This window comes from Triticum urartu, chromosome 4 (assembly GCF_003073215.2).
Source record: "Triticum urartu cultivar G1812 chromosome 4, Tu2.1, whole genome shotgun sequence".
NCBI classification, from domain to species: Eukaryota; Viridiplantae; Streptophyta; class Magnoliopsida; order Poales; family Poaceae; genus Triticum; species Triticum urartu.
The window spans coordinates 122,093,657-122,120,240 of NC_053025.1; the positions used below are offsets into that span (position 1 = coordinate 122,093,657).

The window sequence follows — 26,584 nt, forward strand, 5'->3', positions numbered from 1 at the left end:
TAAGTCTTCGCGCTCCATAGTCTTCACGCGATGTCCTCTCTTATCATAGTCTTCAATGTGAATGTCTTCACATACCACCTTTGACTTCAATGTCTTCATACATTTTTAGGGGTCATCTCTGGTAGGAAAACCAAATCAATGAGGGACTTCTACCTGTGTTATCCTGCAATTCTCCCAAACACATTAGTCCCTCAACCAGGTTTGTCGTCAATACTCCAAAACCAACTAGGGGTGGCACTAGATGTACTTACACTTTCACTTGGTCTTGTGCTAACCCCTGGCACTGGGAATATGATGCCGATAGAGTACCTTCCTAGCTTGATGGATATCGATAAGTTGAATGAGTTTGCTTGGGATGAGCATGTATTGGGTGTTGCTATGAGAGAGGTGAAGAAGTACCAACAAAAGAGGAAGTCTGGACTAGGTGGGTTCTGGATTGGAGGGTGTCTACGAATGTTTGCGGTATGCCCATTTTTACTTTTTACACTTTATTTTTTGTTGTGAAACTTCATTTTTATCTTCTTGTTTTTTTGATGTGTTCCCCATATCTGACTTTTTCATTTAGGCCATGTACAATAGTATTTTTCAGCTCCTTTCTTTCTTGATGCTTCAAAATCATCAATAATGCAAGTAATATACATGGACTTCTTGGACATTCCTAGGACTCTGGCTGGTGTGCACACATTCAATCGGACTCTTCCTAGGGCGTGCTTTGTCAGCACTAATGACTTCAAAATCATTGCAGAACTTGATAGAAACAAGCTTTCCCTCCACAAGGTTGAATTTGGGAAACGCAATGTAAGATGACATCCATCTTTTCTTGGTTACACATGTTTCAATCCTTTCTTTGTTTACGCCCTGTTATTTCCATGATTCAATCTTTTCTTGGTTGTTTGCAGCTTCACCTTTTGTCAAACAACCCATATGCAACAGAGAGATCCCACATCAATGTTGATTGTCAGAAGCAACCGCATGGGCCAGCAGCTCCTCCCCCCGATGCAACAAGAGCACACAACACGGACGATAATGACTTAGGCGGCGATGTATGCGGCTCACTAGATGAGTGGCTGCACCCACTGCCATCAAGTGCAGACTTGGAGGTGCATATTTCCCACTCATCATCACTTCTTTTCTGTCTATTTCTTTTTCTTCTTGTTTCTAGGACCTCATTGTGTTTTATGCTTTGGAGCAGATCCCGGAGCATATGCAACAAATATATGAGAAGCACAAGAATCTGCATGAAGTGGAGTTGAAGAGCACTCTGAATTCTGTTGGGAAGGTTTTTCAGTCATTGTTCTGTAAGAGGGTGGGGGAGCTTTTGGTTGAAGTTCATTCGAGCAAGTCAAGGAGGAAGGAGGATAAGGGCGGAGGAGATGTAACATTCGTTGCAGGTGGAAGCAACGCAGCATCCGCGCCTAATACCAGCGCCTCAGCTCAACAACCTGAAGTGGAAAGGCAAGTGTCAGCTTGCCCCAGGACTCCTAGCTTCGAAGGTGCTGGTGATACCGTGTTGAAACAAGGGCAGAGTTGCGCTCAAGTCGGCAAGGGGCCTTTAGACTTGGGAAAGGAGGTTGAACAGGAGGTTGCACAGCAGGATGTTTCAATAGAGGTCGATGCAGAAGCAAGTCCACGTGTCAACCATGGCAAGGATGCTGAGGGCGTTGCTGCCAATGATGGCACAGTTATCCTATCACAGGGCACACTGAAAGCAATGGAAGCCGCTGCAATGGAATGGGATGATGGCCCATTGTGTGACCTTTTTCCAGTTGGGAGCGAAGACTACGAGTGGTTTCACCAGGAAGTGCCACCTAAATCTTCAAAGATCCCATATGCAGTTGGCACTCCCTCTGCTGCGATGCACTCGGATTCAGCGGGGCCTACATTTGACAAAACGCCAGAGGCAGCTAGGGCTAATGTGAATAAGATTGCACATCCAGTTGCAACAGACATCTCTTCTTCTCCTTTTGACAGCGATCCAAAAGTTTCCACCTCAAATGAGATCAACAAGCCTATCTTTGATGCATCTCCTGTTGTCACCGCAGCAACTGTTGGGTCTTTAGGTGTGTTTTACATGCTATTTCTTCCTTTTTTTCTTGTTTCTTCGGTTTGAAGCTTCATATCTAACCTTTATTTTTCTTTTTTGTTATGTGTCTTGATGCAAGGTAATTCAACTATCTCTGGATTTGGAACACCAAATGTTGATTCCGGGCCAAGTTGTGCTTCGAAGAAGGCTGTCAAGAAGAAGAAAAGGGCTGCCCAGTCACCCGATGGGGTTCTGAAGATGAAGAAGATTAAGATTGATGCAACCGGGGACGCTTTGCATCAGCAGTATGTTATGAACAGATACAAGTTAAGGAAACCAAAGGAAGGCAAATCTCTGTGAGTGTTTTGGCTTTTTTTTCATAACATGCTCATGAAGATTTCATAGTTGTTTATGTTTCTGATTCAAACTATATTTTTTGGTTTGATGTGAAAACTTCTCTCTCCATCATATACTGTAGCTAATGCATCACTTTTTTATGTATTGAATATGCAGCCCTGCTTTCATTGAAATAGATGGCGTCCACACCTCCCTTCAGAATTTCCATGCCTCGCTAAAGCCACGAGCCGAGATTGACAATGAGGTCATGACTCTCTACCTCAAAACTTTCAACATGGAGCAAAGTTGCAGCAGGAAGAAGCCGAAGAAGTTTGCATTCTCATTTTTTATGAGTGTTAGTGGACACATTCCATAGCATCTTTTTCAATTTTCATATATCATTTCTTTTTGCATCATCATTTTTACTTTCTTTTTCCGTTGTTGTTTCTGGGTTTTTAGGGTCAACTGGCTGCTGAGCCCGAAGTTTTTGATCCTAAACTGTGTGAAAGGGAGTTTAGGATGGCCTGTGAGAGCAGCAACATATCAAGTTGCGATCTAGTATGATATTTCTTTTCTCTGTTTAGTTTACATGTTGTTATTTCATTTCTTTTTGTCGCAGCTTTTTTGTAACCTCACAGTTGTTCCATTTGCAGCTTTTCTTTACAGTTGTCCAGAAGAGGCACTAGGCTGTAGTTGTTGCAAACTTGGCAATGAAGCAATTCAACGTTTTCGACCCAATAAAGAACAACAAAGATGTGCAACTGCTGCACAAGGCAACCAACAATATGGTAAGGAATTATATGCTCATGTTTGTTTATCAACAATGTCCCCCCTCCCCCTGGAATACTTATGGATCATTTTTTTTGTGTCATGTGATCATTTTAAATCAGATCACGAACCTAAAGAGAGTGGCAAGGAGTGAACCAGCATTCAAACATGATCTCGATTTGTTTGAAGAGTTTAATCCAGTTTATCCACAGCAAGGAACTTAGTAAGGAAACATTTTCTTCATTTTTGTATCTCAAAGTTTCGATTTATGTTGCACAAATAGTAGGATACTCAAACATTGTTTTCATTGTGCTTTTTTGTCGCTCCAGCTATGATTGCGGATTTTTTGCTATTCTATACTTGGAGAACTTCGATGCTGTGGTCATGGCATCATTTGATCAGGTGAGCCGCTATGCGAATGAAAAATGCAAGTTGGATTTTTTTGTCGGTGTGATCATTTTGACCCTCTTTTGTTCCGTTTTTTGTACCAGGAATACATTCCAAAGTTGCGGATGAGGATTGCTTCAGATCTGTTGAGGCACCCTGACAACAAGTTGGACCCTGCGGAGCAGCTGAAGAAGATGCTGCATCAAAAGGGTGGTCATTCTTGAGACGCAAGATTAGCAAGGTGGTCTTGGGAGAGCTAGAGTGGCGTGCTCGTAGTGGCCAGTAGTTTCTTTTTTTCTTAAGTACTTAGTGATATTTTTAGCGAAACACTTGTCGAAATGTTTTTGGAGCAAGAGTGCCACTGTAACTCGATGTGTTTCAGATCTACAAGGAGAGATGATGTTTTCATACATGCAAAGATATTTTTTAATCGCAACACCCGCCCCCGTGATTGTTCTCTGTTTTTTATAAAGCAACCAACATCAAAGAGATGATGTTTTCATGTTTCATTTTTCCCACTTCATCTTTTTGAACAGTGAAATGCAGCAACCAGTATCATGACTGGATGGTTTTCATCCTTCATGTTTTTCACACTTCCTTCTTTCCCACCGACGAAACACACACTAGAAGTGAAAACGGAATCGGAATGCATAGCAAGTGCGATCAGCACGAAAACTAATCGTGAATCGAAGTAACTTTTATTTGAATGTTGCTTTCATTTTCAAATACAAAAATTACTCTCCAATTAAATTGCAACTGGATGTGTCAACACCAATACATACAAGACACCCAATAATGCTTCAGATTTTTCTTAGCACCTAACATATTTTTGTTTGCATTACGTTGCTCAATACAACATTTGGGTACAGAATCTCAAAACATGTGTCTTTTTTCCCAATCTCAAAACATGTGTATTTTCTACATCACAGCCTAAGTTCTGTTGCTTTAGCCATATCTTCATCTCTCGACATTGCAGCTTTTAGGTAGGAGTACTCCTGAACATCATGGCCATCTTCGTTGCAATATCTACATTTCTTGATAGACATTGCTGCTTTCAAGTACTTGCATTCTTGTATGGCATGACCATCTTCATCGCAATACTTGCAAAGCATTTTCTTCTTTGGTCCAGGCTTTGCCCTTGGTTTGGCTTCCTTCTTCTTTTCCTCTTTCTTCTCCTCTTGTCTAGCCTTCTTCTTGTGTGCATCCTCTCGTTGCTCAAGCAGAGTCTTCCTCCTCCTCTCCTTTTCAGTTGGTCGACCTTTTTTCGGAACACGCGCTGGGTTTTGAAGCATGGCACCCAGTTGTGCAGCAGGCGGATCAGCCGTTTGTTCATGTCGTGGAGCCGGGTTGGTGGCTTGACCTTGTTGCTTTGTTGGATTGGCTTTTTGTCGCTGCCGACTTGGCACCTTTTGAGTTTCTGCTGGTTGCTGCGGCATTTGCTGTTGATGTTCTTCCTGCTGCTCTGGTAGTTCCCCTCTTTTTGCTGCAGCTATAACACACTCAAGCTGATTTGCTGCATCATTTAGCAGGTTGTATGCAAAGTCATTGCTGCAAGCTTATGAGGCCAACCAAGTAAGTTTCCTGCAGAGTGAGTTGTACTTGAGGGTATTGTTCGATGGGAGTCCAAAATCCAGAAGCTGGCTGCCTGTTGGTGTTGTTGCTTTTTCAGACCACCTCTCTAGCAAATAGCGTTGTGGGATAGTCTGCACATTTAGATGAGTCATCACTCTAATGTTGTGTGCACATATAATTCCATTCATCTCAAAACAGCTGCAACTACACTCAAACTTCTCATCTGACATCTCAGCATTTACTTTAAATATTTTTGGGTCCTCATAGTAATTTGAGAAAAGTTCAAAGTTCATGCTTCCACTGTGAATTGCAGGGACCTGGTTGATTACATATCCCGTCGATGCAATCACTTCTGATTGAAACTTGCCAAAAACTGCCCGGGTGTAGAAGTTCACTGCCTGACGCTCAATGTTGTATTTCGAGTAAAGAGGTGCTGTTGTTGCTTCAGCAATGAAAGCCTGGTTGTCCTCACGATCTAGCATCGTCTCCTGGAGCACCTCATACTGCTGCACAAATTTCCAAACCGACTCTTGAGGATTGATGAATGTCTTGAAGTAAGAGTTGAGGCCCTCCGACCTCCCTGTAGTGCTTGTGAAGGGGAAGAAGCATTTCCGGAAGTATGCTGGAGCCCAGGTATGCCGAGTCCGCCACATGTTGCAAAGGTGTCTATTATCTTCCAATTGAAAGCAATGTATCATGTGCTACCAGTTCTCCTCAAACTCATCAACCGTGTCCGGATCGTTGATGCATGTGTAGAAAGCTTGCTCAAAAACTTCATCCCTGCTGAGTATTCTACCCAACTTCTCCCTCGCTTTCCGCTGGACATGCCATTTGCAACATCTATGCACTGTATTTGGTAAGGCTTCAGAAATGGCTGTTTCCATTGCCTTGTCATGGTCTGTCATGATGTTCAATGGGTGTTCATTGTTCATCGCAATCAAAAAGTGCTGGAACACCCACTTGAAATTTTCAATCTGTTCATTCGGAAGCAAAGCACATCCCAGCAAAATTGTCTACAAATGGTTGTTGACGCCGACAATGGGAGCAAACAGCATGTGATACCTATTTGTGCAAAAGGTGGTGTCAAAGAAGATGCAATCTTTGTACTTAGGGTACAATGCCCTTGTCCTCCCATCAACCCAAAACAGCCCCGTGACAGAGTTTGTTTCCTCATCAACTGTTTTGGCAAAGTAGAATTCAGGATTCTCATCTTGCTGCCTCTCAAAGTATGCAACTGTCATGTCCATGTCCCAGAGATTTATGGTTTGCCGCAGCTTGGACCGAACATTTGTAACATCCCTCTTGACATATGGCAGTATCCTCCGGTCCCCACCACGAACCCTCCCAAGCATTCCCATGCATGATGATGTGGAGAAGTTAATATCATGCATTGTCAATATGAGATCCAAATCTTCTTGCGGAATGTTGCGGTGTGAGCGGTAGAACCATACATGCTCTGGATGTGGCATCAGAGGGTGTGTATGCTCTGCGACAGAATATGAAACAACCCATTATCACCCCTCAGCCCAACTATTAAGTGTGCTTTGCAATCATGACGCACCAATCTATTTTTCTGACGCTTGTTTGCGACATCCATTTCAAACCAAGACTCTTTGCTAGATGAGTGTTGTTCCGTTGAGATTGCTTCCGAAGCACTGCTAGTATCGGCCTTATTCTCTGGCTTCCCGGCATGGACACACCGGAACACCCTCTTGATTAGTATCGCAGGCCCCTTCTTTTGGCTGTTCTTTGAAGCAGATATGTGTATGCCAAAGCCCATTTTGAATGCATAGTCGTTGTAGAACTGCTTGGCATCATCAACAGAGTCAAATTGCATCCCAACATAGGGTGCAAGTGGTTGAGATGAAATCTCATCATCTTCATCATCTTCATTCATTGCAGCTGCTGCAGTTGTTCCAAAGTTTGCATCAAATTGATGTTCAGTGAAGCTCTCCTCACCTCCTGTACCACTGTGGGTAGCCTATCAACAGCAAAACAAAAGTTTTATTTAGCTAGTCTGTAAGCACAAGTGATGCTTCATGACCCGAAATACATTTTCTTGGAATGCAATTTTATAGTTTCAACAATTTTTTGAAGCATGTAAATGCATCAAGCAACAAAAGAGTTCAGCATCATAATTTCATTTTTTTCAGGGATGTAAGTATGCTTCATTTGACTCAGTAAATTTAAGTTCAGTTTCACAATCATTTTCTTTTCAGCACTTAATTAGTTCCATAAGCTACATTTTTTTGTTTCAACTTCTTATTTTTTGAGGGTGCTACATATTTAACTGCATTTCTTTCAACATAATGTTATTTTTCATGCTGCACTCTCTGAAACTGTGTTTTCAAATCAACATACAATACTCTGTTTTTCAGTAAAAATTCAGCAACTGTACATTTCACCCCCCTACCAATGTATCATGGTGTTTTTATCGAAGCTCAATGTTCAGATTTACCCATGCTCATTTTTGCAACACTTAACATTTGCTACAACTAAATTATGAAAACTATTAGGGTTTTCACAGAGTTGTTACCCAATTTGCAGCAGATGTAGATGTCGTGGCCTCTGGGAAGACCACCGGCGGGTTATGGTAGATGCTTGCCAGGGGCCGTTTTTCCCTGGGGTGTACACCAGTCGCTGAACTTGGATCCGTCCACCAGGATGCAGCAGACCCACCGGAGCTTCGATTGTAGGTGGAGGCGAACATATCCCTAGCGATGTGCGCCATTGGAACGAACCAGGAGAGGGGAGCTAGTGGTAGATGGAGGAGGGGGGAGGTGGTGGTGTTTCGATGCTCCGGTGGTGCTGCGGCGGCAGAACGACGGCGGATGATGGCCAGATCCTGCCACGGTTGCCGCCGCCGCCGCGCGATTCGCGGGGATCAGGTGTGAGTCTGTCTGCGGGGGTATGCTGCGTTGCAACAGACCGTGCGTTGCAACGGTCGTTCGCCTCGAAGCGCATCGCACGTGGTTAAGTGTCTGCGGGATCTGACGGCTGAGAGCTGGTTGATCCAATGGCTGTCAAGGCGGTTTACTTTCTCAACAAATCAACCGGTTGATTTGTAGCACGCGCCTAAATTTTACGCATTGTACTTAGCATACTTAGAATTAAAAGTTAAATCATGCATCTATTCAAAAACTAATTTGAAAGTCATGCCCTCTGTTTCTTTAATTCTAAGCCATGAGCACTTTATTTTTGCAATTGTTGGAGAAATATTTGGCTATGCTTGATTTTTGTCTTTCTTGCGCCTTTGCTCGTCATGGACATTCAACTATGATATCAACCATCGATATGAAGGAGTAATTCTTCACATGAAATTGCTAGATGTTGCCCGTAGCAACACACAGGCATTGTTCTAATTAAATGTAATGCGCACAATTGGTTCAGAGCGGGGGCTAAATTGTCCAGGGCAGTTGTTTTGACCAAGGTCGCTTTGTGCGTGCAGCTTTTGTTTCTTTGGGTAGTTCGTGTTTTGTAACCTGAAGACTTCTTCGACTACATATTAACTCATGCAGTTCTCCTGCATACCTGCATGGGCTCAAAAAGAAAAATCTAAACTGGGCGACATGTAAATGGACTAAACCTCAGATGGATGTGCCATTTGCTGTTATTCTGCGATCAGGTCTGGGTTCTTCTTGACACTGCAGCCTATGGATACTAGTAGATATCAGACACCGATGCTGTTCTTGCCATTTCTAAACTTGATCCACATTACAAGAAATTACGCCTAGACAAACCAAAACTACCTCGAGGTGACCTAACACAGTTCCGAATGAATGGTGGTGCCGAAAACGGTTTCACAGTTCACCGGGCTAAGCAGGTTTGTATGGAAAATCCGACCAGGGCGACATGTACTTATTACACAATTAGCTGGCGCTAGAACCGAAGCACCACCATACACCCCCTGCGATCAATACCGGCGTTGTCGGTTGCGACTGCTGCTGTTGTTGTCTTCTCCCCTCGGGCGCTTTGTACCCGACCCGGACCTACTTGATCCACCACTGCCTCCACCGCCACCGCTGCCACCATGACGTCCAATTTGCCGTGCCTGTGGCGGAGGAGATGTGAAATGCTGATGTTGCCGCACCTGGGGCGGAGGGGAAGCGAAATGTTGCTGCGCTCCAGGCTGTTGCCTGCCAAAGAGGAATGGAATATGTTTTCAGCATTGGAAATATATCAAACACAACACTCACATCAGTCACGGTAGCAGATTTAAAACGACATCAATCAGCACCATTGAATCGAAAATGACCAAGTCTCCATTTGCTGTAAAATGGAAAGAGGCCATAGCTAGGTAAACGGAATTTTCTCTACCCATCCTGTGCCAAGAAAGAGGTATATGCTGTACTGATGTTTATTCTGTGCTATCCCCTGCATATCTTTGTTACTACTTTTAATGTGTACTGGATAGTTAAATGTAAAGAATGCATGCATGTATGTACAAACAGGAGAGCACCTTAATAACAGCAGTCTGATGCAATAGGGAGTCATCTACTCCTAACAGCAGCTACTTATCGGGTTTTCAGGAAAATAGATGGCAGTACTTACACAACATATACAAGACGGCCATCCGGTAGAAGCATTGGAACCATTGCTGCACCTGGAGGAGCTCCTGGAGCATAGAGCAGAGGCTGCAAAAGTTCCAACACATGTAACATTTAGCAAGTTTTATCCCTTCCATGTATGTATGTATGTATGTATTACCAATTTACCACATGAAGCAGGCATCAGGAGATGTGATATACCTGTCCACCATAAGCAGGAGGTGCACCATAAGCAGGAGGGGCACCATAAGCAGGAGGCGCACCATAAGGATCTGGCCGCGGCATACCATATCCAAGTGGAGCATGGAGCAACGGACCTCCTTTGGCAGTAGGCAATGATACTGCATCGTCTTTTTTATCAGCAGGAGGTTTTGCGAGTGAGCAGTCCAGGAGCTGACCTGTTAAAGAAATATTTGTTACCTTAAATGCACCAAACAGAACAAACAAGACATAGTACAGCATTCCAACACAAGAAGAAAGCTCACCGTCAAGCTCATATTTCTCTGTGCTCTTCACAGCCTTCATGGCCATGTGGCGGTCTTTAAAGTGAACAAAACCATACCTATTATCATGACCATCTTTTGAAGGGGGGAGAACAATTTTTATGATTTCACCATGGCGCTCAAACAGCTTTTTCAGCTGCCCTTGAGTAACATTCTTGGGCAGGTTTTTGACATATACAGATTTGACCTAGAACCACGAAATAGGAAGTTCATATAAGATATCAATGACAATTTAACAAGAAACAAAGGGTATCATTTGTCCATCAGATGTTTCAGGAACCTGTGAAGTAGAGCCTGTAGAGGCAGAATCGCCATTCTTGGGATCTGCCCAGCTGACAGTAGGAGCATTTGTATCTAATTTGAAATTTGGTGCAGTCATCTTCTGCCTTGAATACTCAGCGCATGCATTATTATAGTATTCAACGAAACCATAACCCCGATTGCGATCTGTACGTGGATCCTATAAAAACAGAATATCTTTTATAAGGGTAAAAAGCAGATTTGTGGGGGTGCACGGTATAGTTGTGGAACTATTCAAGTTATGATTATCAAAATCTTTACCTTAATCAGATCAACTTTTAATACTCCAGGACCAACTTCTTCCACTGCTTTTTTAAAATCATCAAATGACCAACTGTGAGGTATATTTCCAACAAATAGCTTGTTCTTAGCCTGGGAGGAAGAAACTCTTAGCTTCTTTCCCTGTTATGAGAAGCACATGACAAAGTTAAGTTAGCATAATAATTCAAAATGAAAAGGCTTTCAGGTGCAACTGGAACCGATATGTATGCGCCACACTATATGGAGTCTTAAAATATCAGTATAATCATGGTTAGTCATCGACAAAACTGTAATTTAAAATGAATAAAAAATTGCAATCAACAGAAGGTATCACACTTTAAACTTACTTTTTAACAAAACAATACACTTAGTTTTCAAGTGTACAAGAGCTTGTATTCTGGAGTACAGAAGTTAAGTTTTTTTCATTCTTTTTAACAAGACTGTATTCACACCTGGCTATCAGGGGAGGCATGGAGTACATAAGATAAGCGTGTAATTGTTTAAGCTTGCAATGTACTATGCCAATATCCATCTCTACTACTTATAAAAACATCAATTGCAACTTTTTTAAACCCACCAATATTAGTGTACACAAGAGATCCACCACCCCCTGATCTAATTTACTTAACTAAATCTAGCAGTCTGTATTACTCCGGTGGTCTGCCACCCAATCGAATGGCCAAGATTCAATGTTCTGCCACAGCCCCACGCACGTCCAGCCCAGATCACTTTCCTCACTCAATCCTCTCCTAATTAATAGCATACCCAATATCCATGCTAGGGCTATCAAATAATTATATCTTAGCTAATATTGACGTGCAATTAAGATCTTATCAAATACCCCCTCCGTCCCATAATATAGGAGCGTTTTTGACACGTGTCAAAAACGCTCGGATGGAGGGAGTAGAATATTAGTATGCAATGCAATTAATATATTGCCTAATATTAATGTGCATTGCAGGTACACGATTACAGATGGACACTAAGACTTGAGTGCATAAATAGGGGTATATTAAGATTCATTGACATGAGAACATGAGTCAACTTTAATCAACAGAAACAAACCTTGAAAGTTGCCTTGTTCAATTTCTCGATGGCCTTCAAAGCCAGGTCATTAGTTCTGAAAGTAACAAAAGCATATCCCCTGCTATCCTTGTTGCTCAGCATTATTCTAACCTGCAGGAAAAAAGAGAATATGAATGCAGAAAAAACACATTGAAATGCTAACCCTAAGAGAGTAGACGGTACTCACTTCCACAACTTCGCCAACTGGCTCACATAGTTTCTTGAGATCGTCAGAAGATGCATCGCTGGAGATGCCCCCAAAATATACTTCAGATCCATGAGGAGGAAGAGCAAGAAGTTCGGCATGCTTCTCTTTATCGCTCCCATCTTTGGTACCATCCTGCTGAGGAAGAGGAACACCTTCCGATTTACTGTCACTTTCATGACTAGCATCAGTTTCATCAAGAACTTCTCTTTCTTCAGGGTCTTCCTCCTCCTCCTCTACCTCCTCTACTTCCTCTGAAATATCCTCGTCCTCCTCCACCTCCTCCTCTACCTCCTCCTCAATTTCTTCATACTCAATTTCTTCCTCTTCTACCTCCTCCTCTTCATTATCATCAAACTCCAAGCATTCCTTTGGTTGAGCTGGTTCAGCATCTTCTGTCCGTCTAGGCATCTTGAAGAGCTCAAAGTTCCAAGGCAACTTTGGAAAGAGCAGAGGAGGCAAAAATATTGGGAGAGCAAATTGAGGACATGTGGATAGGTCGAAAAACAACAGAAACAACTAGAACAATTGGTATGCAATGATATCAAATTGGATGTAGCCATAGGTGCCAAACTGGATGGCATGGAACTGCTTAAGGGACAAACGAAGAAATTGCGTATGCTCGGGATGACACAGGGAGGTTCTCAAGAACACGATCCCGAACAAGCACAGAGAAGAAAACAAGAGTATACAAACGATGGTCAAGGCGATGCACTTGGAAGTGTAACCAACGACGGGCTGATGGCTTAATTGAAAGATGCCAACAATCCATGAAATGGATGGAAGGAAAAGAAAAAAAGACAAGGGAAAAAAAAGCACAATGAGAAGTAGATAACAATGTATATATATATAATACTAGCATCTAGGGTAAATCAAACTCAAGTAAATATAGCATGGAGCTAGTTAAGAATCTGACTAGTTACAAGAATAAATTTTTTTGGACGTAATTCTTCTACGGAGATTAATTTAGTTGTGCAAATGATTGGAGAAAAGCATGTGGGGGCACACTAGAGCGGGATATGCTACGATGCCCATAGCAAGTACCAAGTAAAGCGACTGGCCATACATAGAGATTGGATAAAGCAATCGACGCAAAAGGACGCATCCTTTTCGCCCAGGTTCATGCCACTACGGCCACTGCCCAAGCCGGAGAAACACAACTACGGAAATCGAAGCAGCAAGCCCAAGCCTTTTACCAGTTGAATCGACGCAGCAACAAGGGGATTTCACGAGGTGTTCGTATCCACGTTCGTCGGCGACTTGGCGCCTCTGCCGCAGCAAAGAACCAAAATCGCGACCGAATCGGAGGCCGGAACAAGCTAGCGCGACGGACTTGCGAGAGAAGACGCATGGCAAGAAAGTGGCCGCGAGCAATAGACAGATCTTGGCGAGGGGTTCGGCGAGTTTACCTCTCTCTTGTCAGCGGCTGGAATCTGACAGTTGGGGCTGGAGCCGCCGGCGAAGGGGGAGAGGATCAGCTTAGCCCTAGCTAGAGGAGGAGGAGGAGGAGGAAGAAGAGCTGGGCGAGGTCGCGGCTCATTTAGAGAGCAACTTGCAGTCTAGCCCTCACTCTTTTCCGCCGTCACACTCTCATCCCTGAGATTTCCCCAGCCGTCCGATCCTGCGCTGACCGAGCCAGCACCGTTGATCCGCCTGCCTCCGGAGAGCCACGGGCCTGCCGCCTAGCTACGTGGGCCGACGCTTGGGTCCGGCTCACACACTTGTCATGCCAGTTTCTGCCGGCCCGCTTTGAGGCCCATCCCAGGTGGTTTTCTTCCTCCGGCCGCCCTCCCTCCCCCGCGAGCGCCGCCGTCTCTCTCCATCCATCCACTCTCCCAGCCAAATCGAGCCGAGCCAAGCCGCCGCCTGAGCTGAGAGGCAGGAATGGGGTGGAAGGCCGCGGAGAAGCTCATCAGGCACTGGAAGATCCTCCGCGGCGACAACGTGCGCGGCTCCTCCACACCCCGCTCGCTCCTCTTCCCGCTCCCGTTGCGCTCGAGATCTCTCTGAAATCTCTTCTTCCTTTTTCTGTCTGATGAAATTGGCGCCAGGTGATGATCATAAGGGGCAAGGACAAGGGGGAGAGCGGGCTGATCAAGCGGGTCATCCGGTCGCAGAATCGCGTCATCGTCGAGGGCAAGAATCTGGTAATATATATAATCGCCGGCGCTCTTCCTTCTTCGGTTTCTCTTATCAGCTATTGCTTAGGATTCGGTGCTACTGTGTGGTGTCATGGGAGTATCGATTTGCGTATCTGTGACTAGCTGTATGCAATGTGATACGTGCTCCGAGTGCTGCACTACAGGTGTTTGTCGAAATTCCCAGTCCACTGAAAGTGAATGGGCAACTTGGCTGCGTTAATTCCGCGTGCTAATTCTTCAGGACCCAGGCTAGTGTTGTAAGTAGCTGCTATGCTGCAGCTGCACAGATGTCATTTGGTGATTACTGCAACAGAGGATTTTTTTTTCTCCATTCGATTGTCATGAATGATGAGATAAAACGATAGTGCCCAGGAAGAAAATTCCCACTGGGATACCATCTATATGAATATAAATCTGTAAAGTAAACGAGAATCTAACACTTCCCACCACATACCGTGCATCCACCACGACATCAGAATACCATAAGTACGGAACGAGCACATATTACTTGTAGGATACTTGCCTGCTTGAATCATCATATATATGGAGGTCGGCTTTTTGGTCAAATCTTGGAGAGCTCAAGCAATGCAAGTGCCACTTAAGGCGTGTTTGAAAGGCTGGAGGTTAGGCCTAATCCATTAAAATGGTAGGGAAAGGGGACCAAAACAACCCTGCCAAGATATATTGCAGCGTTGTGCGTGCCTATCTACGTTTGAGCGGTTAGCATAGATTTTTCCCTTTTTGGGCATGTTTGCGTCTACCAAGTTGTTACTGTGCTATACATACTTATACTACAATGTCCCTCACTCTGTTATATGTTTACTTTTAGTTAATTGTCAAACTCACAATGAGATGCCTTAAAAAACTGATAATAAGACCATGCAATGTTTTGCTGGATTTGCACATGTCATAAGCCCATAACAAACAAACGCGGAATGAATGACTCAGTTAGATAAAAGCAGTTTGATTTGAACATGGTGAGGAAGTGACTGTAGTGAATATTGAACAGGAACTGTGAACTGCACAATGCTTGTCTTTCTACAGTTTTGTATATCTACTGTAAGATGTTGCATGTTTATGGGGAATACTGGGTAACAGGACAATTGCAACCAGCAAACTTTTACTGTTTATGTGTTTCTCTTGTAATGAAAAATCACTTAGTAATTTGTATGCTGACATATTTTCAGGTTAAGAAACATATTAAGCAAGGGGAAGGACAAACAGGTGGGATCTTCTCAATGGAAGCTCCACTTCATGTTTCAAATGTACAAGTAATTGATCCAGTCACCGGGTATGATACTTTTGGCCATCTTTTTTTACCTTTATTCTCTAGAGATACAGTTTTTATTTGTCTACATACTAAAAATATATTTGTCAACATTTTGACTGCAGGAAACCGTGCAAGACTACATACAAGTATTTGCCAGATGGGACTAAAGTAAGGGTCTCTAGAGGAATGAATGCGTCTGGTGCTGTCATACCTCGGCCAGAAATTTTGAAGGAGAGGAAAAAGCCAAGACCCACATCTCGTATGTTCCATAAACAGATCCTTTTTGCTCATTATTAGTTGCTTTTGAAGTGCATAATTATACTGTTCAGAGAAGAATTAACTGACTTGTTATCCTGCAATTGTTTGTGAACATCTGAGTTTTTCATGATGCCTGGATTAGAATTGAGCTAACACTAATCTGACCTCCATCTAAAATTAGGAGAGCAAGCCAATCTCAACTTAATACAACTTATTTTTTCAAGCCAATCTCAACTTCATACAACTTATTTTTTCATAATTTTGTCTCGTGTTGCTGGAATTTTCTTATTCTTGAGCACTATGTTTTATGTTCCGGATCTGCGATAGTCATGCTACTATAGGTGTTTCTGTTAATGGTGTTTGGCTTGTTTGCTGCATTCTACATATTAGAAAGACTTCCATAAAATTAGTTAAGCAATAAGTAGTAAAAAGCGCAGAATAAATTCTGATGCTTCATGCTGTCCTTGACAACGGTTGGACTGAGGGCAATCTGTGTATGGTATGGATAAGAAAAAGAATAAGTAGGTTTAATGTATAACAAACGAAGCGCCATAGGAAATTTCCTGTACTTATGTGCAGGGGGTATCTACCCACTAGCTGGCATGTGAATGTATTGTGTTGCTATATGAGCATCTGCTCTGCTCTAGGAATACCACGTCTATTTTGTAATTGGACTGATTTTCTTTGACTGATGCAGATGGCCCAAAGGACACACCAATTGAGCATGTGCTGGAGAAGACCTATGATGCCAAAGCTGGAATTGGTATGCCTGATCTATGAGAGAAGACGTCCATTGCTGAGAGTGAAAGAGAAAGAGTCGGGAATATTTGTGATCTATCCATCCTAGTTAAGATAGTAGGAACTCTGCGGTTATTATGTCAGGAAGCACTCAACATTTGTTCACGAATAAAACTAGCCAGCATCTCGTGTGTTTCCAGAAATCTGTCCCTGAAGACCCTGATTGAATGTTGTGCATCTTGTTTGCTGTTTGATTGTATGAATGAGGCCCCAAGAAAGTACGGGCCAGGCTGCTGGTTAACCAAGAACAGTTCTTGGGTTTTTTACTGTAATTTCTTTGTTTTTCCAGCATGGCTCCTGAAGGTAGCTGAATATGCGAGTGCAAAAAAGGAAAAATTGCGACAAAGTCTTTCATTTATGCTGTCTGTTTCAGTCGTTGCATTGTGCTGAAACAAATCCTAGCTACTCATCTCAGGAGTGAGGAGTTCATATTTCATGGCTATACACTGTCAATGATGAAATCATATACTAGGTCCTACTATTAAATTATAGTCATAGAAAGTGCATGGAATTAGACCTAAGATAACCGTTTGCATCCGCCAACAAGCCAACCTAAGGCCGTGAGCATCAGATTGCAAAGAAGCTCTGTTAATCGTAACACAAACTCTTAACAAGTTAACATGAAAGGAATTCATTTAGTAGCACTGTGAACCCACTCGAAGAAAATATTCTTCACAACTATTTTACAGCCGTGATAAAACAGTCTGTATTCATTTCCACAAGAATTTGGACACACATCCACAATCCGCTAGTATGGGATATCATTGTGATCTGAAAGAGGCTTGGTGAGCCAATCATTATCTTCACCATCGTCGTTGATGTTGCTGAGCACATCAAATACTTCTTGTGCTAGAACTAATATGACCTATGCCTGACGATGAACAGAGGTACAACCTCTGCAAAAACAGGAGAAGAACAAGGATGAACAGAGAGGGCAGTGCCAAAAATGAAAGGAGGCGGGGCAAAATGGGTAATAAAGAAAATAGAGTTGTTCATATATATGTCGTGCCACCCAACCACCCACTCTCCAGCTTTTATACTAGCAAGCTAGGAGCCACGACAGCTTCAGCCTCAGACTGTTACAGTGAAGAGTATAGCAACTAAAGGAAAAATCCTAGCTACTCATCACAGGACAGGAGGGAAGCCTTCTACTAATACTAGTGACCTCGCATGCCGATGATGCCTTCTTCTTCATCGCAGGCAGCTCTTCCAACCGTCTCCATCACGATCACCACATGGTGCTCATGTCCTCCTCCTCAATCGCCATCTTCTTCGATGGCCTTGCCTTCTACGTCTTCCGTCTCCTCTGCCGCTATTTCAAGCTCGTCATCCAAAAACCTCGCGAACTCGTCGTCGCCCTCCTCCTGCTCCTCCTCCTCACCGCCATCTTTTTGGACGGCCTTGCCTTCCACGTCTTCTGTCTCCTCTGCCATTTCAAGCTCGTCATCCAAGAACCTCACCAACTCCTCCTCCTCATCGCCATCTTGTTGGATCATCTTGCCGTCTACATCTTGCGCCTTCTCTGGCAACACCTCGTCCGTGTAGTCGTTGCAGGCCTTTTGTTGGATCGTCCTCTTGTGGCCTCCTTGCTGGATCGTGCTCTGGCCCTCTGCCATTAATCCAAGGTCGGCCCCCTTGTCCTTGGTGGCCTGGCGCTGAGGCAGAGGCACCGACAGGAAATTCGGCTGCTGCGGCGGACACCAGGACGGTCGCTTTGCCGGCTCCCACGACAGGATGGATCGTCTAGTAGGTGGCACCGCGAGATGCGGTGGTGCTGCTGACGCCGGCTTCACGGCGGCAAGTGTGGGAGCTGGAGCGAGAGCAGCAGCACGCATCCGCTTGGGGTGCGGCGGCTCGGCAATGGGAGGCGCCGGCCTCTTGGGCGCCTGCTGCTGCGTGGTCATCGCCGCAGGAACCGTGACGCGACGTTGCTGTTGCCCCGACGAAAGAGCAAGGCCGCGTGGCGTCTCTGTTGCCCCGACGATCACCTGCTGCGGTCGTGCTTGTGGACGCGGCGGCGCGGCCATGATGGCGGGTTCTTCAACTCTAAGACGATGATCTCCTGTTGCAGCCTGTTGGCGCGCGACGTATCCCGGCTTCGAACTGGCAGTGGCAGAGGACCACATGGGGCTCTGCCGCTCAGCAACTTGTGGCGCTGGCTTCCTCATCCCGGCCTGCGCCTGCGTGTGCGTGGTCGCGGGAGGCACACCAACCTCTTCTTGTGGACGCCGCGGCAGCTGCTGCTGCTGCTGCTGCTGCTGCTGCTGCGGGGGTCCTTGAATTCCACGGACGCCGCGGCAGATGGTACGCTGACGAGGCATGAGGTGATCCGTGGCAGCAGATTGCTGAAGCGCGAGGGATCCCGGCTTGGCGTTGGGCGAGACGTAGAGCCTGCACAGGACGCGCTCCTCCTTGCCGTCATGGAGGAGGGCGTATTGGTCGAATCCGCGGCAGTGGTACTCGTCCATGAGCCACTCCGACTTGCCGCTCTGCCCCTTGTACGCGTACCGAAGTTTCTCGTGGTATCCGATGATCTCGTCGGCGCTGTTCTTCACCTCCGTCTTGTCATTCGAGACCCAGCTGCCGGCGCCGACGGTGCGCTTCATCCTGAAGCCCGACCCGGCTTTCTGGCGCCTGCAGGTGGTGAAGAAGAACCGGTTGTGGGTGTTGGGAAGGCGCGGCCACACGGCGGCGAGATCCTTTGGCTCGGACTTGTAAACCTCCGCTTCATGGATGATTCCGGCGGCGTCAGGCAGCGGCTGGTCGAGGAGCCATGGCACGAGGTACCGACCAATGGCCTGCTCGCCCGTCGGGTTGAAGCGCATCCCGAACCATAGCGCACGGTAGGGGTCGGTCATTGTTCTCGGCGTCGCCGTGCTCTTGACTTGAGAGGTTTCGCCGGTGGGCTGGGCGATCAGCGATTTGGAGGAAGGTAGGTCAGCGCGGCCGTATGGGAAGGCGGGTGTTGACTACTTATACTCGTAAGGGAGTCCGTGGTGTATATGAAAACGAACTACTAGGACGATTCACGATTCCGATTGCAGTCCGACACAAGTGCTGATTTCATAAAGCACAAGAACGTAACACTTTTTTCTTCATATGGATGTGCTAAAAACAGCGAAAAAAATAACGCGCGTCACTAATACCACACTATAGGTTTTAGAGAAATGTCTTACTAAATAAATCAAGTATTTGACAAAAGACTACTACATTAAAGCTTACCGTCCCACGAAACTACCACTTTAAAAAAGTGATTAATAACTATCAAAAATTTCAAATTTTATGACAAAAAATTACAAGTCATGCTGATCGTCGTTTTAGCCAGTTTAACAGCTTTACCTGACAGGGCTGGCTCACATGGCAGGCCGACGGGTGCCCTAACGGCTAACGGCGCCCACTCACGGCTATTAGTGGCTCGGCCCGGTCGTAACCAGCCAGCCTGGTCAAAACGGCCGATCGACCGGCCGAACCACATCTCTCTGCCCCGAGGTTTTAGAGAAATGTCTTACTAAATAAATGAGTGCATAATGTCTCGCTAATAGCACGTGATAACGCGGTATAGCATACTAATAGCATATTTGAAGGACTACACTATTTTGTCATAGCATGCTATTTCTTTCAATGGCTAAAACTCAACTAGCTGGGTGAGCTTTAGTATCATCTCGTACTCTCATTCACACCTATTACCGTTCAATAAGCGTTGCTCTACCGGCCTGCAGTGTCGATCCTACCCGCAGGCCGGTAAAGCAACACTGCACGGCCAATTTATCTGTTTGTGTTGCTATTTGTTGTGTTATGTGCCTACGTGGGTAGCACAGGTACAGATCGATCTTCTTCTGCTCGTGTGCATCGGCTAGAGTGCATGTATGTTATCCATGTGCGAGCCGCTGGTTTTAGAAGTTTTTCTTTTCTATTTTTTTGTTTATTAATGGTTTATTCCGGTTTCCTTTCCTTTTCTATTTTCTTTTTCTTTGTTTTGGATTTGCTAAAACTCAGATAGGTGAATTTTTATTTTGTCTCATTCACTGCTTCCCATACGATCTACTTGCATCGTGATTCGTGCTTTTTGCAACCCGGACGCCCATCGCGGCACCCTTTTTTTTTTCCTCTATGACCCATTTTTCTGTTTCATTTTTCCTAGCCTTTTCTACGGCCCATCTTAGCCTGTTGTCATTCTGTTGGAGGGTAGCCGCATCGACGGGGTATTCGGTCTCCTTGGTGTTTGTCTCTCGGTGGCTGAGAGTGTGAAGAGAAAGGAGCGACCGAAAGAAGTCATGTTGCCGTTTATCATTTCGCGCCCCATTGTTTAATTTAGTGGGCCATTTCTCTTTCTTCTTTGGTTTCTTTTTTTTAGAAATAGAGGCTTATCCCCGGCCTCTGCATCATAATAATGCATGCAGCCATCTTATTAAAAATTCATAAAGTATCACAGAGTCGTCAAAGTATTACAACTCGCAAGTGGAGTTAAAAATAAAAATAAATGAAAGTTCATCCTGACAATCACAACCGGAATGGCAATAAGAAGGATAAGCTCCCTAGACTCCTATCCTGTTATGCGACCGCCATCCGAACCGGTTGAATATAACCCGTGCCACCATCTCTCACTGGTTGCATCCAGTAACCAAAGGCTCCCTGAATTTCATAGGAGTGGGTAAGGACCACGTACGGATCCAAGCGGTAGCTCTGAAGATGACCTGCAAGAAAGTTAAATTGTGTTGTCTGTTAAATATCAAATCATTCCGACAATTTCATATAGCCCACAAGAGCGCACATATTCCAATCTGAATACGAGCCGTCGTAGTATGTTCGACCCCAGTTAACCACATTCCAAACAACGATGCAATGTCAACTGGAGGAGTAATGTTGAAGGCTATATGAATCATTCTCCAAAGCAATTTGGCTAGTGGGCATTCAAGAAATAAATATTGTATTGTTTCATCATGATCACAAAAGCAACATCATGGACTACCTACCCATCGCCTCTTGATTAAGTTGTCATTTGTAAGAATTACTTGTTTGTGGACAAACCACATAAAGATTTTAATGCACAAAGGAACCTTAATCTTCCAAATATGCAACGATCTCGAGACTGGGCCAGAATTAACAAATCCACATAGAAAGATTTTACCGTAAAAATCTCATTCTTAGCTAATTTCCATTGCATGGAGTCCAGTGAAGGAAATATGCCCTAGAGGCAATAATAAAATTATTATTTATTTCCTTATTTCATGATAAATGTTTATTATTCATGCTAGAATTGTATTAAGTGGAGACATAATACATGTGTGAATACATAGACAAACATAGTGTCACTAGTATGCCTCTACTTGACTAGCTCATTGATCAAAGATGGTTAAGTTTCCAAACCATAGACATGAGTTGTTATTTGATCAATGGGATCACATCATTAGGAGAATGATGTGATTGACTTGACCCATTCTGTTAACTTAGCACTTGATCATTTTTGTTTACTGCTATTGCTTTCTTCATGACTTACACATGTTCTTATGACTATGAGATTATGCAGCTCCCGAATATCGGAGGAACACTTTGTGTGCTACCAAACGTCACAACGTAACTGGGTGACTATAAAGGTGCTCTACAGGTGTCTCCGATGGTACTTGTTGAGTTGGCATAGATCAAGATTAGGATTTGTCACTCCGATTGTCGGAGAGGTATCTCTAGGCCCTCTCGGTAATGCACATCACTATAAGCCTTGCAAGCAATGCAACTAATGAGTTAGTTGCGGAATAGTGCATTACGAAACAAGTAAAGAGACTTGCCGGTAACGAGATTGAACTAGGTATTGGGATACCGACAATCGAATCTCGGGCAAGTAACATACCGATGACAAAGAGAACAACGTATAGTGTTATGCGGTTTGACTGATAAAGATCTCCGTAGAATATGTAGGAACCAATATGAGCATCCAGCTTCCGCTATTGGTTATTGACCGGAGACATGTCTCAGTCATGTCTACATAGTTCTCGAACCCGTAGGGTCCGCACGCTTAAAGTTCTGTGATGATCGGTTTTATGAGTTTATATGTTTTGATGTACCGAAGGTAGTTCGGAGTCTCGGATATGATCAAGGACATGACAAGGAATCTCGAAATGGTCGAGACATGAAGATTGATATATTGGAAGCCTACATTTGGACATCGAAAGAGTTCCGGGTAAAATCGGGATTTTACCGGAGTATCGGAGGGGTTACCGGAACCCCCTGGGGGCTAATGGGCCTTGTTGGGCCATAAGGGAAAGAGAGAGGGGCCGGCCTAGGGCAGGCAGTGCACCCCCTCCTCTCTGTCCGAATTGGACTAGGAGAGGGGAGGCGGCGCCCCCTTTCCTTCTCTTTCTCTTCCTTCCTTTCCCCCTCCTAGTAGGAGTAGGAAAGAGGGGAATCCTACTCCTACTAGGAGGAGGATTCCTCCTCCTGGCGCACCAACACGGGCCGTCCGGCCTCCCCCTTGCTCCTTTATATACAGGGGCAGGGGGCACCTCTAGACACACAAGTTGATCACAAAGATCTCTCCCAGCCATGCGCGGTGCCCCCTCCACCATAATCCACCTCGGTCATACTGTAGTGGTGCTTAGGCGAAGCCCTGTAACGGTAGCTTCATCAACATCGTCATCACGCTGTCGTGCTGACGAAACTCTTTCCCGAGCTCTACTGGATCGTGAGTTCGCGGGACGTCAGCGAGCTGATCGTGTGCTGAACGCGGAGGTGCCGTACGTTCGGTACTAAGGATCGGTCGATCGTGAAGACGTACGACTACATCAACCGTGCTTTCATAACGCTTCCGCTTAACAGTCTATGAGGGTACGTGGATGACACTGTCCCCTCTCGTTGCTATGCATCACCATGATCCTGCGTGTGCGTAGGAATTTTTTGAATTACTACGTTCCCCAACAATGGCATCCAAGCCTGGTTTATGCGTAGATGTTATATGCACGAGTAGAACACAAATGAGTTGTGGGCGATACAAGTCATACTGCTTACCAGCATGTCATACTTTGGTTCAGCGGTATTGTTGGATGAAGCGGCCCAGACCGACATTACGCGTAAGCTTACGCGAGAATGGTTCTACTGACGTGCTTTGCACACAGGTGCCTGGCGGATGTCAGTTTCTCCAACTTTAATTGAATCGAGTGTGACTACGCCCGGTCCTTGTTGAAGGTTAAAACAACACTAACTTGACGAACTATCGCTGTGGTTTTGATGCATAGGTAAGAACGGTTCTTGCTCAGCCCGTAGCAGCCACGTAAAATTTGCAACAACAAAGTAGAGGACGTCTAACTTGTTTTGCAGGGCATGTTGTGATGTGATATGGTCAAGACGTGATGAGATATAATTGTTGTATGAGATGATCATGTTTTGTTAAAGTTATCGGCAACTGGCAGGAGCCTTATGGTTGTCTCTTTATTGCATAAGGTGCAAGCGCCATACAATTGCTTTACTTTATCGCTATGCGATAGCAATAGTTGCAAGAGCAATAGTTGGCGAGACGACCATGTAATGACACATTGATAGAGATCAAGATGATGAATATCATGGTGTCATGCCGGTGACGATAGAGATCATGACGGTACTTTGGAGAAGGAGATCAAAGGCGGAAGATGATCATGGCCATATCATGTCACATATTTTGATTGCATGTGATTTTATCCTTTATGCATCTTATTTTGCTTAGTTCGGCGGTAGCATTATAAGATGATCTCTTACTAAATTTCAAGGTACAAGTGTTCTCCCTGAGTATGCACCGTTGCCAAAGTTCGTCGTGCCGGGACACCACATGATGATCGGGTGTGATAAGCTCTGCGTTCATCTACAACGGGTGCAGGCCAGTTTTGCACACGCAGAATACTCGGGTTAGACTTGACAAGCCTAGCATATGCAGATATGGCCTCGAAACACTAAGACCGAAAGGTCGAGCGTGAATCATATAGTAGATATGATCAACATAATGATGTTCACCATTGAAAACTACTCCATCTCACGTGATGATCGGACATGGTTTAGTTGATTTGGATCACGTGATCACTTAGATGATTAGAGGGATGTCTATCTAAGTGGGAGTTCTTAAGTAATATGATTAATTGAACTTTAAATTTATCATGAACTTAGTCCTGATAGTATTTGCATATCTATGTTGTAGATCAATAGCTTGCGATATAGCTTCCCGTTTATTTTTGATATGTTCCTAGAGAAAATAAAGTTGAAAGATGTTAGTAGCAATGATACGGAATGGATCCGTGATCTGAGGATTATCATCATTGCTGCACAGAAGAATTATGTCCTTGATGCACCGCTAGGTGACAGACCTATTGCAGGAGCAGATGCACACATTATGAACATTTGACAAAGCTCGGTATGATGACTACTGTGACGCCCTCGATTCAATCGTACACTAACCATACACGCAAATGTGTATGATCAAGATCAAGGACTCACGGGAGGATATCACAACACAACTCTAGACACAAATAAAAAAAAATACAAGCTTTATATTACAAGCCAGGGGCCTCGAGGGCTCGAATACATAAGCTCGAATACACAAGAGACAGCGGAAGCAACAATATCTAAGTACAAACATGAGTTAAACAAGTTTGCCTTAAGAAGGCTAGCACAAAAGCAACATCGATCGAAAAGGCAAGGCCTCCTGCCTGGGAGCCTCCTAACTACTCCAAGTCGTCAGCGGTCGTCACGTAGTAGTAGGCACCCTTGGGGTAGCAGTAGTCATCAGTGGTGTCGTATGGCTCCTGGGATCCGTCATCTGGTCGCAACAAACGGGTATGGGGGAAAAGAGGTAGCAAAGCAGCCGTGAGTACTCATCCAAAGTACTCGCAAGACTTACATCAGATCTAAACTAAGTATGCATCTGTATCAAAGGAAAAGGGCTGTATCTGTGGACTAAACTGCAGAATGCCAGAAGGGAAGGGGAAAGCCTAGCCTATCGAAGACTAGCATCTTCTGGAAACCACCATCTTGTAGCAACAGGAGGGAGTAGAGTAGCATAAGGTAAAGTAGTAGAAGTGTTATCAACCTCGTCCAGAGATCCTTTCTCGACTCCCTGCGAGAAAGCAATCCCAGAGCCATACTATCCAGTTATCATCTCACATCCAAGTCTCATCTTCATCCAGTTCTCATCACAAGTATCCAGTTCTAGTTGTATCGATCGGGATACAACTCCAAGTGTCCGTTACTGTAGGACAAGCTATCGATAGATGTTTTCTTCCCTGCAGGGGTGCACCAACTTACCCACCACGCTCGATTAACTTCGGCCGGACACACTTTCGTGGGTCATGCCCGGCCTCGGCCAAACAATACGCCGCAACCCGACCTAGGCTTAATAGAGAGGTCAGCACGCCGGACTAAACCTATGCCCCCAGGGGTCATGGGCCATCTCCCTGGGAACTCATGCACGTTGCGTGGGCGACCGATGAGCAGACCTAGCTACCTCCTTCAAAAAGGTAGGTGCTTACCAGTCCAACCCGGCGCGCGCCGCTCAGTCGCTGACGTCTATTAAGCTTCGGCTGATGTATACGACGCGGAACGCCCATACAATGCCCACGTGATGGTTAGTGCTATCAGGCCAGAGGCCCCTCGGATCAAATATCCAAACCGTAGTGGATTAGGAGCATGCGGTAACGAGCAGAGACTCACGATCGATGTGACCCCGTCGCCCCGTCTCGAGTACTTGCGGCAAGGGCTAAGAATGCCCGGCCACACCTTGTAAGTATCTCGCGGGCACCTTCCAGGTCAACCCGACTCCACATCACTCGCAATTAAGCTCGCGCGGGTACCCCTCAGGGCCGACCCGTCTTTAGTAACATGGCTCAGTGCAAAGTCATAGTAACCATAGTAACTGTGTGTCTAACACCAAGGGAAAAACCCGAGGAATCACGCCCGGTGAATTCCACTAGATGTAATCATCAAGGTGAACGTAAGAGGAATCACCCTCGAGGTTCACACTTGAGGGGGTGCACGACAGAGCCGTAACGGAAGTGGTTAAGGAGGAAATCACCCTCGATGATCACGACCGAATAGCTACACTACAGAGATATCATCAGGAGTGATGTATGAGGTTCACCCTCGGCACTCGTTAGTAACTCTGTAGTGTCGTACAACTAGGAGGGTGATGTGTGGTGTC

The 26,584-nt window shown here is 44.9% G+C and overlaps 2 protein-coding genes and 1 pseudogene across 3 annotated transcripts; 1 reads left to right on the forward strand and 2 right to left on the reverse strand.

The window, feature by feature from the left end:
- Nucleotides 1-4,437: 4,437 nt before the first annotated feature.
- LOC125554653 lies at nucleotides 4,438-6,983 on the reverse strand (annotated as a pseudogene).
- Nucleotides 6,984-8,754: 1,771 nt separating this feature from the next.
- LOC125551029 (heterogeneous nuclear ribonucleoprotein Q-like) lies at nucleotides 8,755-13,535 on the reverse strand. Of its 2 annotated transcripts, none has more exons than XM_048714177.1 (9): nucleotides 13,377-13,535; nucleotides 11,950-12,405; nucleotides 11,763-11,873; nucleotides 10,698-10,838; nucleotides 10,417-10,596; nucleotides 10,119-10,323; nucleotides 9,835-10,031; nucleotides 9,638-9,720; nucleotides 8,755-9,222 (listed from the first exon to the last, which is right to left on the reverse strand). In XM_048714177.1, exons 2-9 carry the CDS (start codon nucleotides 12,376-12,378, stop codon nucleotides 9,000-9,002), a joined length of 1,569 nt encoding a protein of 522 aa, XP_048570134.1. In that variant the 5' UTR covers nucleotides 12,379-12,405; nucleotides 13,377-13,535; the 3' UTR covers nucleotides 8,755-8,999. The 2 variants fall into 2 exon arrangements, with proteins under 2 accessions (XP_048570134.1, XP_048570135.1); XM_048714178.1 differs by having other exon boundaries at nucleotides 11,950-12,705; nucleotides 13,377-13,521.
- Nucleotides 13,536-13,710: 175 nt separating this feature from the next.
- LOC125551030 (50S ribosomal protein L24) lies at nucleotides 13,711-16,792 on the forward strand. The gene is made up of 5 exons (XM_048714179.1): nucleotides 13,711-13,911; nucleotides 14,019-14,114; nucleotides 15,296-15,399; nucleotides 15,501-15,637; nucleotides 16,334-16,792. Exons 1-5 carry the CDS (start codon nucleotides 13,852-13,854, stop codon nucleotides 16,414-16,416), a joined length of 480 nt encoding a protein of 159 aa, XP_048570136.1. The 5' UTR covers nucleotides 13,711-13,851; the 3' UTR covers nucleotides 16,417-16,792.
- Nucleotides 16,793-26,584: the final 9,792 nt, after the last annotated feature.

Excerpts from the sequence above, each read along its gene's own strand:
- LOC125551029 (XM_048714177.1), bottom strand. The coding sequence starts at position 12,378 with ATGCCTAGACGGACAGAAGATGCTGAACCAGCTCAACCAAAGGAATGC. Across the intron at positions 11,874-11,949 it reads CAGTTGGCGAAGTTGTGGAA|GTTAGAATAATGCTGAGCAA; the intron begins GTGAGTACCGTC and ends TTTTTCCTGCAG. Across the intron at positions 9,223-9,637 it reads GGCCGTCTTGTATATGTTGT|GCAACAGCCTGGAGCGCAGC; the intron begins GTAAGTACTGCC and ends CCTCTTTGGCAG.
- LOC125551030 (XM_048714179.1), top strand. The coding sequence starts at position 13,852 with ATGGGGTGGAAGGCCGCGGAGAAGCTCATCAGGCACTGGAAGATCCTC. Across the intron at positions 13,912-14,018 it reads AGATCCTCCGCGGCGACAAC|GTGATGATCATAAGGGGCAA; the intron begins GTGCGCGGCTCC and ends AATTGGCGCCAG. Across the intron at positions 15,400-15,500 it reads GTAATTGATCCAGTCACCGG|GAAACCGTGCAAGACTACAT; the intron begins GTATGATACTTT and ends TTTTGACTGCAG.